We start from the raw sequence: 15093 nt of genomic DNA on the forward strand, positions 1-15093 counted from the left end.
AATTTTGGTCTTAAATGGCACATTAGACCAGATGGACTTAATATGCGCGCGTGCGTGTGTGCGCGCGCACACACACGTGTGTGTATATAATTTCATCCAAAGAATACAGAACACACATCATTTTCAATTGGACAGTGAGTATTCGCCAGGATAGATCACATGTTGAGCCACAAAACAGGTCTCAATACATTCAAGAAGATTGAAATCAGATCCAGCATACCTTCCAACCACAATAGTATGAAACTAGAATTCATTTACAAGCATAAAAATGGGGGAAACACAAAAATGTGGGGACCAAGCAACATGTTACTCAGCAACCAGCGGGTCAATGAGGAAATGAAAATTAAAAATACCTTAAGACAAATAAAAATGGAAACAAAATTTTCCAAAATCCATGAAACACAGCAAAAGCAGTTCAAAGAAAGAGGTTCATGGTAATATGGGCCTATATCAAGAAACAAGAAAAATTCCAAATAAACAATCTATGACTAAAAGAAGTAGAAAACGAACAGACAAAAACCCCCAAAGTTAATAGAAGGAAGAAAATAATAAAGATCAGCATAGAAATGACATTGAAACTTAAAAGAACAACAGTACTATCAATGAAACTAAAAGCTGATTCCTTGAAAAGATAAATCAATAAACCTTTAGCCAGCCTCATTAGGGAAAAAAGAAGGCCCAAATAAAAAAAGAAATGAATAAGAGAAATTACGTCTAACACCACAGAAATACGAAGGATAATGGAGATTACTATGAACAATTATACACCAACAAATTGGACAACCTAGAAGAAATGGGTAAATTCCTAGAAACACATATCCTTCAAGACTGAACCATGAACAAATAGAAAATCTGAATAGAAAATCTGAATAGGCAGATTAAAGGTAATGAAATTGAATCCATAATTTTTTAATGTTTGTTTATTTTTGGGAGAGAGAGAGAGGAAGACAGAGGATTCAAAGTGGGCTCAGTGCTGACAGCAGAGAGCCTGACACAGGTCTTAAACTCATGAACTGTGAGATCATGACCTGAGCCAAAGTCAGACACAACTGACAGAGCCACCCAGCAACCCCTGAACCAATAATGTTAAACAAAACAAAAACAAAAGTCCAGGACTAGACAACTTCAAAGGTGAATTCACCAAAAACTTTTAAAGAATTAGTACCTATCCTTCTCAAACTGTTCCAAAAAACTGAAGAGGAAGGAGCTCTTCCAAACTGAATTTATGAAGCCAACATTACCTTGAAACCAAAATCAAAGATATCACATACACACACTACACATAGGCTATATATGGTGTGTATATATGTGTTTATGTGTGTGCGCGCTTGTGCCCTGAGCACATGTGTGTACATACACACACACACACACACACTCTGATTAACATACATGCAAAATACCTCAACAAAATATTACCAAACCAAATTCAACAATACATTAAAAGGTTCATACACCACAATCAGGGGGAATTTATTCCAAAGATGCAAGGATGGTCCAACATATACAAAAAGCAAACAATGTGATACACCACATTAACAACATGAAAGATAAAAATCATGCTCATTTCAACAGATTCAAAAAAAAGCATTTGAACACAATTCAAATCCATTTATAATTAAAAAACAAAACTCTCAACAAAGGAAGTATAGAAGGAATGTACCTCCACACAATAAAAGTTGTATATTACAAACCCTCAGCTAACATCATACTCAGTGGTGAAAAGCCGAACACTTTTCTTCTAAGATCAGGAACAAGACAAGGAAGCTAACTTTTGCTATTTTTATTCAACATAGTATTGGAAGTCCTAGCCAGGGCTATTAGACAAGAAAGAAAATCTAAATTGTAAGGAAAGAAGTAAACCTGTCACTATTCACAGATGTCCTGATACTATATATAGAAAACCCTAAAGACTCCACCAAAAAACAATTAGAATAAGTAAATTCAGTGAAATCACAGGATACAAAGTTACCATAGAGAAATCAGTTGCATTTCTATACACTAATGACAAGGTATCAGAGAGAAATTAAGAAAACAATCCCATTTATAATTGCATCAAAAAGAATAAAAATAGGGATAAATTTAACCAAATAACTGAAAGACCTACACTCTGAAAAAATGTAAATCACTGATGAAGGAAATTGGAGATGACACAAATAAATGTAAAGGTATACCATGTTCATAGAGTGGAAGAACTAATGTTCTTAAAATGTCCATACTACCCAATTAAATCCACAGATACAATGCAATCCCTGTCAAAATACCAATAGCATTTTTCCACAGAAATAAAACTAACAATACCAAAATTAGTGTGGAACCACAAGACCCCAAATAGCCAAAGTAACCTTGAGGAAGAAAAGCAAAACTAGAGGTATCACACTCCTTAGATTTTAAGATATAAATACAAACCTATAGTGATCAAAACAGTACGGTATTGACACAAAAATATACACAGAGATCAATGGAACAGGAGACAGAGCCCAGAAATAAACCTACATTTATATAGTCCATTAATCTGTGACAAAGGAGGCAAGAATATACAGTAAGGAAAAGACAGTCTCATGAATAAATGGTGTTGGGAAAATTGGGCAGCTACATACAACTAGTGAAACAAGATAACTTTCTCACAGCATACACAAAAGAAACTCAAAATGAATTTTAGATCTACATGTGAAACCTGAAACTATAAAACCCCTAAAAGAAAACATAGTAACCTCTTGGACAACAGCCTTAGCAATATATGTATGTATATGCCCTCCTTAGACAAGGCAAACAAAAGCAAAAATAAATATTTGGAGCCCACCAAAATAAAAATTTTTTGCAGAGCAAAGGAATCAAACAAAGCAAAAAGCCAACCTACTGAATGGGAGAAGATATTTGCTAATGATATGGCCAAGAAGGAGTTAATATCTAGGATCCAAAATATATAAAGAATTTATACAACTCCAAAAAAAATAATCCAATTACAAAATGGGCAGAGAACGTAAATAAACATTTTTCCCAAGAAGACATACAGATGCTGAACAAACATGTGAAAAGATGCTCAACATTACTAATAATCAGAGAAATGCAAACTAAAACCACAGTGAGATGTGACCAGTCAGAATGGCTAGTATCAAAAAGATAAGAAATAGCAAGTGTTAGCAAGGATGTGGAGGAGAGGGTATTCTTGTGCAGGATTGTTGCAAATGTAAATTGGCACAACCACTGTGGAAAACAAAATTTTAAAAATAAAAATACCATATGATCCAGTAATTCTACTACCAAGTATTTAGCCAAAGGAAACAAAAACACTGATTCAAAGAGATATATGTGCCCCTATATTTATTACCAATAGCCAAACCAAGATATGGAAGCAACCTGTGTCCATCAATAGAAGAATGGATAAAAGTTTCATACATACATACATATATGTACGTGTGTGTGTGTGTGTATGTAATACTACTCAGCCATAAAAAAAAAAAATGACGTCTTGCCATTTGTGACAACATGGATGGATCTACAGGGAATTATGCTAAGTGAAATAAGCCAGACAGAGAAAGACATATGATTTCATTTATATGTGGAATCTAAAAAATCAACAAACAGAAACAAGTTCATAAATAGAAAACAAACTGGTGGTTGCCAGAGGGGAGGGGGTTTGAGGTAAGGGTAAAACAAGGGGATTAAGATGTACAAACTTCCAGTTATAAAATAAGTAACTTATGGACATGAAAAGTACAGCACATGAAATATAGTCAATAATATTGTAGTAGCATTGTATGGTGACAGACAGTGACTACATTTATCAAAGTGAGCATGGGGTAATGTTTAAAATTGTTGGATCACTATGTTAACACTTAAAACTAATATAGGTCAACTATATGTCAATAGTAAAAATTAAAAAGTAATAAAAAATGAAGTGAAAGATATGTCAGGAAAGTTTGTATCAACATAAAAGTACCCATAATATTAAAAGCATCCTGGAAGGAGAGCAGCTACCTTGGAGAGTCTCCCGGACTTAGCCTGAATAAGAAGGAAACTTCAGTCATTTTAAGAAAAAATAAAATACCTAGGAAAATTTTTAAGCAAGGAGTTGTACCATAAAATATGTTTTTCACCTATACTCTGAAAACTGTAAGACTGATGAAAAAAAAGATTAAAATCACACAAATAAAGAAGAAGGTATTCTGTGCTCATGGGTTGGGAGATTAATATTGTTAAATATGTCCATGCTACCCAACAAAATCTATAGAGTCAATGCCATCCCAATCAAACTACCATAATATTTTTCACAGAACTAGAGCAAAGAATCCTAAAATCTATATGGAACCACAAAAGAAAAACCAAAGCAATCTTGAGGAAGAACAAAGCTGTAAATATCACAATCCTTGATTTCAAGATATACTACAAGGTTCAGGTGATCAAAACAGTATGGTACTGTCACAAAAACAGACACATATATCAATATAGAATATTATAGAATAGAAAGCTAAGAGAAAAACCCACACATATATAGTCAATCAATCTACAACAAGGGAAGCAAGAATATTAATGTGGAAAAGACAGTCCCTTCAATAAATGGCACTGAGGAAACTGGACAACTACATGCAAAAGAATGAAACTAGACCACTATCTTACACTATATACAAAAAAATAAATAAAATGGATTAAATATTCAAAGTGGATTAAGACCTGAAATCATAAAATTCCTCAAAGAAAACATGCAGTAATCTCTTGGACATCGGCCTTAGTAACATATCCATGCATGTGTCTCCTCAGGCAAGGGAAACAAAAGCAAGAATAAACTATTGGGACTACACCAAAATAAATATCTGCACCATCAACAAAGAAACCATCAAAAAGAAACCATCAACAAAATGAAAAGGCAATTTATGAATGGGAGAAGATGTTTGCAAATCATATATCTGATAAAAGATTAATATCCAAAATATATAAAGAGTTTATACAACTTAAAATGCAGAAGCAAATAATGTGATTTAAAAATGGGCAAAAGACTTGGATATTTTCCCCAAAAAGACATACAAATTGTCAAGGGCACTTGAAAATATGCTCAGTATCACTAATCCTCGGGAATATGCAACTCACAACAATGAAATATTACCTCATGGTTGTCACATTGCCCAAAAGACATGTATAAATTCAATGCAATCTTGATCAAGATTTCAATGACATTTTTTACAGAAGTTGGAGAAAAATCCTAAAATTTGAAACCATAAAAGATCCTGAATAGCCAAAACAATCCTGAGAAAGAAAAACAAAGCAAGGGGCTTTGCCATCATACTTCCTGATTGCAAGCTATACTATAAAGTTATAGTAATTAAGACAGTAGGGTAATGATATAAAAAGAGAAAAGAAAAATAGACAAATAGACCAATGGAACAGAATTGAGAACCCAGAAATAAGCCCAACAATATATAGCCAACTAATATTTGACAAGGGTTCCAAGAATACTCTATGGGAAAAGACAATCTCTTTAATAAATGGTAATGGGAAAATTGGATATTCACATATAAAAGAGTGAAAGTGGACCCAAATCTTACACCACTCACAAAAATTAGCTCAAAATCGATTAACGACCTAAATGTAAGAACCAAAACCATCAAATTCCTAAAGGAAAACAAAAAATTCTTTGACTTGGGTCTTGGCAATGATTTTTTTGTATAGGACACCTAAAACACAAGCAACAAAATCAAAATAAACAAATGGGACATCATCAAACTAAACAGCTTCTACACAGCAAAAGAAACAACAACATGAAAAGACAACCTACAGAATGGGAGAAAATATTTACAAATTATATATCTGGTAAGGGGTTAATATCCAAAATATTTTTTAAAGTCCTACAACTCAATAGCAAAATTAAAATAATCCAATTTTTTTTCTTTCAACAGTGTGTTTTTTTAAATATTTATTTATTTATTTTTACAAATAGTTTATTGTCAAATTAGTTTCCACATAACACTCAGTGCTCATCCCCAAAGTGCCCTCCTCCATGCCCATCCCCCCTCCCCCCCACATCCATCAGTCCTCAGTTTTTGTCAGCATTCAAGAGTCTCTCATGGTTTGCCTCTCTCCCTTTCCCCCACCATTTCCGCCCTTCTTCTCCCCCTTGTTCCTCCGTCAAGTTCCTCCTAATCCTCCTATACGTGCAAACATATGATATTTGTCCTTCTCTGCCTGACTTATTTCGCTCAGCATAACACCCTCAAGGTCCATCCATGTTGCTACACATGGCCAGATTTCATTCTTTCTCATTGCCATGGAGTATTCCATGGTATAGATAAACCACATCTTCTTGATCCATTCATCTGTTGATGGACACTTAGGCTCTTTCCATGTTTTAGCTATTGTGGAGAGTGCTTCTATGAACATTGGGGTACATGTGCTCCTATGCATCAGCATTTCTGTATCCCTTGGGTAAATTCCTAGCAGTGCTATTGCTGGGTCATAGGGGAGTTCTATTGTTAGTTTCCTGAGGAACCTCCACACTGTTAAAATAATCCAATTTAAAAATGGGCAAAGAGGGGAGGATACCTGACTGGGTCAGTAGAGCATACAGCTCTTGATCTCAGAGTCATGGGTGTGAGTGGGCATAGAGATTACTTGAATCAATGAACACCTACCTACCTACATACATACATAATAAAAATAGGCAAAAGACCTGAACATTTTTTCCATAGAAGATATATGAATAGCCAAAAGGTACATGAAAAGATGCTCAACATCACTCATTGTTAGGGAAATACAAATCAAAACCACAATAACACCTCACACCTGTTAGGATGGCCATCAAAAAGATGAGAGTAAAATCTGGAAAGGATGTGGAGAAAAGGGAACTTTTTGCACTGTTGGTAGAACTGTAAATTGGTGCAGCCACTATGGAAAACAGTGTAGAGGATCCTCAAATTTTTTAAAACAGAGCTTCCATATAATTCAGCAATTCCACTTCTGGAACTCATTTCCAGAAGAAATGAAAACAGTATGTCAAAGATATATCTGTACTCCCATGTCCACTGCAGCATTACTTACAATAACCAAGACATGGAAACAACCTGTGTGTTCATCAACAGATGAAAGGGTAAAAAAGTTATTGTATAGATTTACAATGGAATCTTATTCAGCCATAAAAAATGAGGAAATCCTGCCATTTGCAGTGACATGGATGGTTTCTTGATGATATTATACTAAGTGAAATAAGTTAGAGAAAGACAAATACTGTATGATCTCATTTATATATGGAATCTAAAAAAATAAATAAATAATGAAAACCCACAAAGAGGTCAGATCTATGGTCACCAGAGGTGAGGGGGTGAGGTGGGAATTGGAAGAAGATGGTCAAAAGGTACAGACTTCCAGTTATAAGATAAATAAGTACTAGGGATGTAATGTACAGCATGGTGATTATAGTTAACACTGCTCTATGATATGTAGAAAAACTCTTAAGAGAATAAAATCCCAAGAGGTTTCATCACAAAGTAAAAATTTTTTAAAATGAAGAAAAAGAAAAACCATTATCTATATGAGATGACAGATACTAACTAATGAGGAAAATCATTTTGTTATACACATAAGTCTATTATGTGTAATTTAAACATATGTAGTGGTGTATATCAACTATATGTCAATAAAGTTAGGAGGAGGAAAATAAAGTTCAGTAAAGTTCATTTGAACCAGTACTGTAACAAAATCCCATTCCCAAGGACATGGTGAATTGGGGGATAAAATCACAACTTAAATTATCAATGGCTAATGGTTAGTAATGGTTATTACTTCTCTTTGGTTGATGCACCCAGGCCAGGGGTCAGAGGCCTTGTTAGTTCTAAGTAGTAACAATAAACCCAAATACTGGCAGTCAGAGTTTAGGGACCCTTTTTCTGGTTTTGCCCACTATTCAGTTCCTTCTGCAGTCTTAGCGCCCTCACATACTAATATAATTGTTACAATGATAGTCATGCTTGTATATACGATTTACATGTTGTTCTCTCCTATGGTTACATGTTACAGTATATATTCATTTATATACACAGATACATGCACATACTATTATGTTATGGTTATTTATATGATTTGTCTGTTGGTCTCTCAGGTAGCTGAAGATAGGGACTTTTATTAATCCGAGTGTATTTTAACCAAGAGTACACAACAGAATCATCCAGCCCCTATCCCCTAGAGGGCTGATTCAGCAGCTGTGGAGTCAGTCCAGCAGCAGTGCTTTGAGAGAGTATCCCAGGTGGCTTAAAATTGCATACCTGATAGAGAACAGCTGGCCATAGAGGTGGTACAGCCTAGGGGCTAAGACAGTGAGCTCTGGACTGAAATCCTAGCTTCACCACTTACTATTTGTATAAGCTTGAACAGAGCACTTAAACCTATCTATCCCTTGTATGTAAAGTGGCGATAATAGTCCTTGCCTGGAAGTGTCATGGGGATTAAATAAGATAAAACAAGGGTAGCTCTGAGAACACACTAAGCCCATCATAAATTCTCAAAAACGCATTGCTTTGTTGGTATTGTTCATCCCTGCATTCCAGAGGAGGCACCAAGCCTGACATTAGCAGAGATTCAATGTTCAATAAATAATAAATGCACAGGGAGCTGTATGATATTAGCACAGAGAATAAAAAAGGGAAATTAGTAAGGAAAGTTAGAAGGATGACCAAGGAGATGGAAAATAGACAGGCATGGTAAGGAGTCACAAGCAGTTGGCTCAGGAAATCCTAAAAATCCATCCTCATTGTTGCCACTTTATTCATTCTGCCTAATAAAATGTTGGCAAGGTCTTAAACTGAAAATTTTCAGACTCATAGGATTAAGAATTTTGATGGCCTTCTGGATCTGTTCCAAATGAAGCAACCCAATATAGCCAAACTTCTGTTTCCAGAGGAATTGATCATTCTGACCCCATCTTGTGCTGTCTTTTGGATATGGTGACTCAATAATTCTGACTGTATTAACTTTTGGACATGTTTTTTAAAGATCCTACCACTCATGGGTGATGGGCATCAAAGAGGGCACTAGTTGGGATAAGCACTGAGTGTTGTATGGGAACCAATTTGACAATAAATTATATTTCTTAAAAATCCTACCACTCTCCCTTTACTTTCTTGACTATTCTTCCTCATGGCTGCACATATGATTATATATGAATCTTCCACTTGAAGTTGGGGTCTTAATCTCAAGAGCTCACCACCTTTATTCCTATATTCATACTTTGATGCATTTTCTTTCCAAAATGTTCTATCTCAAGTGTTTTATGACCTTCCCTCGGAGATGACTCCATGGAAATAGCAATAATTTGAGGAATCAAGTTGTCCTGGGTTCAAATCCAGCTTCCACTGCTTCTCTAGATTTGTGACCCCTCTGAGTTAAACTGCCCACATGTAAAATAACTTCTACCTATGTTGTGAGAATTAAACTGAGATAAGGTAAATAAAGTACCCAGCACAGTACCTGTCAAAGTATGAGGGGCTTATATTAGTTTAGTTCAGTTTCAACTGCTAGTAACAGGGATTAGAAATAAGAGTTTAAAGAAAATATTGTCTTATTATTTTTTATGACATAAAAGGAGCCTAGAGATGAGCCTTTCATGGCTGGTATGGATGACCATTAAAGACACCTAGGTCAAAAGGGATCTAGACTCTTTCTGAATGAGCCATCATCCTTGGGGCTTCCATTCTCAAAGTCACCCATATTTACAAGGTGGATGCTGGAGCTCCAGGGATCATAGCCAGATTCCACCCAGGAAAAGGAGGACAGTGGGAAGAACAAAAGGGTGCCTAGATCGTAGCTACGCCATCTTCCTTTAAGGTTCCCAAGAGACCCAGCTGACAATTACATCATGTTAGCCACCTGTCTCTCCAGAGGAAGCTATGAAATGTAGCTCTTTACCTGTGTGCAATGAGGCTCCCTAGAAAACAAATGTCTGTGGTATTATCAGGCTACAATATGGAGCCTTCACGGGCTATGCTATGCTTTACAGTTTCCTCATCATTTCATACCTCAGGGAAGACAATGCATATATAATACATGAATCAGTAAAGCTGGTTAAATGTTTAAGTGGTTAAATGGTTCAGGTCTGAAAACTTAAGTTCCAGACCAACCCTGCCATTTCATTGTTATGTGACCTTGAGCAAGTATGTAACCTCTCTGCTTCAGGCCCAGCTTCCTCACTTGTCAAGTGGTTCTCATGGGCACCAACTTGGACAAGAGATGCAAATTTCCTAACATAATGCCTAGGTCTAGCCCTCAGCATGTGTTAAAGTTATCACCACCACCATCAGCATCACCATCATTATTATTGTTAGGTACTATTGAATTATTAGGTAAGGTAAAGAGGTACCAGATATCTATCACTTTTCTTTCTGCCTGTGTACACCTTCCTTTGCCTTCACTGGTCACCCCAGGGATGTCTGGATTTGCAGCCAATTATGTTGAAAGAACCTGGGCTCAGTCAGCCTCATTTTATTCACTTCCAGTTATCCAGTCAGGACTAGCTAAATCTCAAGAGTCCTTCTCCTTTGCCCCTAACCAGAGTCTAGTCACCCAGCTCTACCTTCTGGGACAGGCGCTCTTCTCTGTTCAGATCAACTTCTAAATAAATATTAAATTATGTCTAGATGTGTTCCATGATTCCTTTCAAATCTAAGTAAATCAGTTCCCTTTGTTCAAATTCCCCAGCCCTGATAAGGTCTTCCACTAATGTCTTACATCCTTGACAGTGGCAAGATTTTTCTCTAGATAGAAGTAAAGAGGTTCACATGGTAATAAGCCTTCTTATTCCTAAGTCTTTGCAAAATATGGATTTCTAAGACAGCCTCCCCACCCTCCTAGATACCTTTACTTTAGTTTCAGAAGAAATCCTGACATCTGCTCTTAAATATCATTAGCTACTCAGCTGGTGATATGTCAGAAAAAAGGGTAGAAAGTGTGCAAATATACAAATTATATTGCTCCCAAGGTGGCCAGGCAGAGAAGTAAGAACCCCAGTGTTCAGGGCTATTGTGTATGGCTAATTCGTGCAGTGCACAATTTTCACCACTCACACTCTCTATGACATGATGGCATTCCTTATAATTGTGTACTGCTCAGGGCAGCCATGCCCACATTAGTCATCCCTGACCACAAGCAGCCTCATTTTGTATCCTAATGCACCCTGCAAATACTACCATTTTGTACCAATATCATGGTACATGATATAAAGGAGTTTAGAAAACACTACTCTAAATAACTTCAAGGTGAATTCTTCCTCCAACACACTCGTTCCCTGGCCATGTCAGCCATGTCCTCTATAGAAGCTAACATGCCCAGGTATTATCTTTCATACCAAGCCCATTGTGTTTTCCTAGGTCCATGGAAGAAATCTCTTGTCGATTGATTATGACCGGAATATTCGGACAGAAAAGATCTATGATGATCACCGGAAGTTCACCCTGAGGATCATTTATGACCAGGTGGGCCGCCCATTCCTCTGGCTCCCCAGCAGTGGCTTGGCAGCAGTCAATGTCTCATACTTCTTCAATGGGCGCTTGGCTGGCCTTCAGCGTGGAGCCATGAGTGAAAGGACAGACATTGACAAGCAGGGCCGAATCGTGTCCCGCATGTTTGCTGATGGGAAAGTGTGGAGCTACTCCTACCTTGACAAGGTAAGTGAATATGCTGCCCTCACTCAGCTGGAGCTATCCCTTATTCAACTGCTTTTTAAGCTGACCTGAAATTCTTTGCCATAAAACAGTGAACATCTTTACTTTGACTCTACAAGGTCTTCCCTTATCCTCCCATCCTCACTGGGAGGGAGGAAAATCTGAAGGAAAATATTATTTATAGCTCATCACTATTACCATTAAAAGAAAAAAAAGTGCTAGACAGTCAGTAATAGCAAAAAGAATGGACTGTCTAATTTTTTCCCCCAAAAATACTAAGAAAATGCTGTTGAAGTAGACAGAATCATTCCACTGGCATCACAGCTAATCATTATTTATGAATTGGAAATGCAGTGACTCATTTCTGCCTTGCCTGAAATTAAGCCATCAGGCTAGGGAATTTTGCCTAAAACTCAAGCACACAGAGCAAGATCCTCCTACTTGGCCTATTGGCTGAAACAGCCAATGGATTCTCTCTACACAATTCCCTGTGTCTGAAAGTGCCAGTTTCAGGTCTTTGTGTCAGAAAGGGTCAGGTTGGAGCAGCAGTAAGAAGAGATTTCTTGGGGGCACAAGTCAAGACTTTTGAAGGCTGTCCTGATCATCTAGTCATTAGGCAGGGGCTTGCTAAGCCTGGGCCTCTCATCTGTACTCACCTCGACATGGGTTCCATTTCTGTTTCTTCCTTTCTTGCTCTCCATTACCGTAGCCACTGTAGACAGCGCTGTGAGGGTGGGGCTGCCGTCCCTTTGGTCATCGCTGAATCCTGTTCTCATTATGCCATAAAGTACTAGAATGGTTGACCAGAGGAGGCAAGAATCTTCCAATTGCCTCAAGTTTGAAGCCATTTTTATCCACCCAAAAATTGATCCTACTCTGGGTTATGTAATCTTTTCAGTATTTTCTAAATGGAAGATAAACTTTCTCTTTAGATTTAATCAGGGGTGGCCAAAGCATAGAATGTGTATCATACCTGTCTCCTGCTGGGCCAGTGGCAGTCATTTCTAAGCAATCACAGGATTCCTTGTTATTGAGCCTGGAGGCAAAGTCAGTGCCTCTCACCTCAGTCCTTCAAGTCCTCTCTACTCAAAGTACGGTCCAAGCAATATCAGGATCACTTGGGAGCTTGGTACAAAAGCAGATTCACAGGCCAGTTCCCCTCTTATCCCCCCAGCAAACTACTAGATCAGAATCTGCCTTTTAACAAGGTCCCTGGTTATTTCATATGCACAGTAAAGTTTGGGAAGCATTGGTCCAGGCAGTGACCATGATCCATCAGAGGTAACATGTCCGTTAAAATCAGTCTACTCATAATCTCTGGTGTAAACTTCCCCATCCTTCCATGGCTTTTGAATTGCCATTTTGGGAAACAGAAGATTCTGTCCATTTGAGTGCTTGGTCCTAAAGAGCCAAATCACAGGGGCTCCTGGGTGGCTCAGTCGGTTAAGCTGCTGACTTCAGCTCAGGTCATGATCTCACAGTTCATGGGTTTGAGCCCCGCGTCGGGCTCTGTGCTGACAGCTGGCTCAGAGCCTGGTGCCTGCTTCAGATTCTGTGTCTCCCTCTCTCTCTGAACCTCCCCCACTCACACTCTGTGTGTCTCTCTCTCTCAAAAATAAACATTAAAAAATATATTAAAAATAGCCAAATCACATGTTCCTCCCCTCTTTCCTTCCTCCAGTCTATGGTCCTCCTGCTTCAGAGTCAGCGTCAGTACATATTTGAGTATGACTCCTCCGACCGTCTTCACGCTGTCACCATGCCCAGTGTCGCCCGGCACAGCATGTCCACCCATACCTCCATTGGGTACATCCGCAACATTTATAATCCCCCTGAAAGCAATGCTTCAGTCATTTTTGACTACAGTGATGATGGCCGTATCCTCAAGACCTCCTTTTTGGGCACAGGGCGCCAGGTATTCTACAAGTATGGGAAACTCTCCAAGTTATCAGAGATTGTCTATGACAGTACTGCTGTCACTTTCGGGTATGATGAGACCACTGGTGTTTTAAAAATGGTCAGTCTCCAGAGTGGAGGTTTCTCCTGCACAATCAGGTATCGTAAGATTGGCCCACTTGTGGACAAGCAGATCTACAGGTTCTCTGAGGAAGGCATGGTCAATGCCAGGTTTGACTACACCTATCATGACAACAGCTTCCGGATTGCAAGCATCAAGCCCGTCATAAGTGAGACTCCCCTTCCTGTTGACCTCTACCGCTAAGATGAAATTTCTGGCAAGGTGGAGCATTTTGGCAAATTTGGAGTCATCTATTATGATATCAACCAAATCATCACCACTGCTGTAATGACCCTCAGCAAACACTTTGACACCCATGGGAGGATCAAGGAAGTCCAGTATGAGATGTTTCGGTCCCTTATGTACTGGATGACAGTGCAGTATGACAGTATGGGAAGGGTGATTAAGAGGGAGCTAAAACTGGGGCCCTATGCTAACACCACAAAGTATACCTATGACTATGATGGAGATGGGCAGCTCCAGAGTGTGGCTGTCAATGACCGCCCAACCTGGCGCTATAGCTATGACCTCAATGGGAACCTCCACTTGCTGAACCCGGGAAATAGTGTGCGCCTTATGCCCCTGCGCTATGATCTCCGGGATCGGATAACCAGACTTGGTGATGTGCAATACAAAATTGATGATGATGGCTATCTGTGCCAGAGAGGGGCTGACATCTTTGAATATAACTCCAAGGGTCTCCTAACAAGAGCCTACAACAAGGCCAGTGGGTGGAGTGTCCAGTACCGCTACGATGGTGTGGGGCGGCGGGCTTCCTACAAGACCAACCTGGGCCATCACCTGCAGTATTTCTACTCTGACCTCCACAACCCAACCCGCATCACCCATGTCTATAATCACTCCAACTCAGAGATAACCTCACTCTACTATGACCTCCAAGGTCACCTGTTTGCCATGGAGAGCAGCAGTGGGGAGGAATACTATGTTGCCTCAGATAACACAGGTACTCCTCTGGCTGTGTTCAGCATCAATGGTCTCATGATCAAACAACTGCAGTATACAGCCTATGGGGAGATTTATTATGACTCCAACCCTGACTTCCAGATGGTCATTGGCTTCCATGGTGGACTCTATGATCCCCTGACCAAGCTGGTCCACTTCACTCAGCGTGATTATGACGTGCTGGCAGGACGATGGACCTCTCCAGACTATACCATGTGGAAAAACGTGGGCAAGGAGCCAGCTCCCTTTAACCTGTATATGTTCAAGAGCAACAATCCTCTCAGCAATGAGCTGGATTTGAAGAACTACGTGACAGGTGAGGACTTTGTCACCTCAGTTAGGCAGTGGCTCCCTGCGGGGTGGTTGTCCTGGTAGACAGTCAAGAACTTCAAAAGAAGGTCTCACTTCTGATGATAGGGGAATCCTGGAGAGCTATAAACAATGGTCTGTATAGTATCTAGAACAATCAAGTGA

The 15093-nt window shown here is 38.8% G+C and overlaps 1 protein-coding gene across 1 annotated transcript in view; it reads left to right on the forward strand.

The window, feature by feature from the left end:
* The window catches only part of TENM2 (teneurin transmembrane protein 2), a 1153031-nt gene that overhangs the window by 1123717 nt on the left and 14221 nt on the right, over positions 1-15093 (forward strand). Inside the window, 2 exon segments of the mRNA XM_039247655.1 lie at positions 11346-11642; positions 13321-14935. Coding sequence (XP_039103586.1) covers positions 11346-11642; positions 13321-14935 — 1912 coding nt within the window.

Source organism: Hyaena hyaena, unplaced genomic scaffold (assembly GCF_003009895.1).
Source record: "Hyaena hyaena isolate Hyena2069 unplaced genomic scaffold, ASM300989v1 scaffold_300, whole genome shotgun sequence".
Lineage (NCBI taxonomy): Eukaryota > Metazoa > Chordata > Mammalia > Carnivora > Hyaenidae > Hyaena > Hyaena hyaena.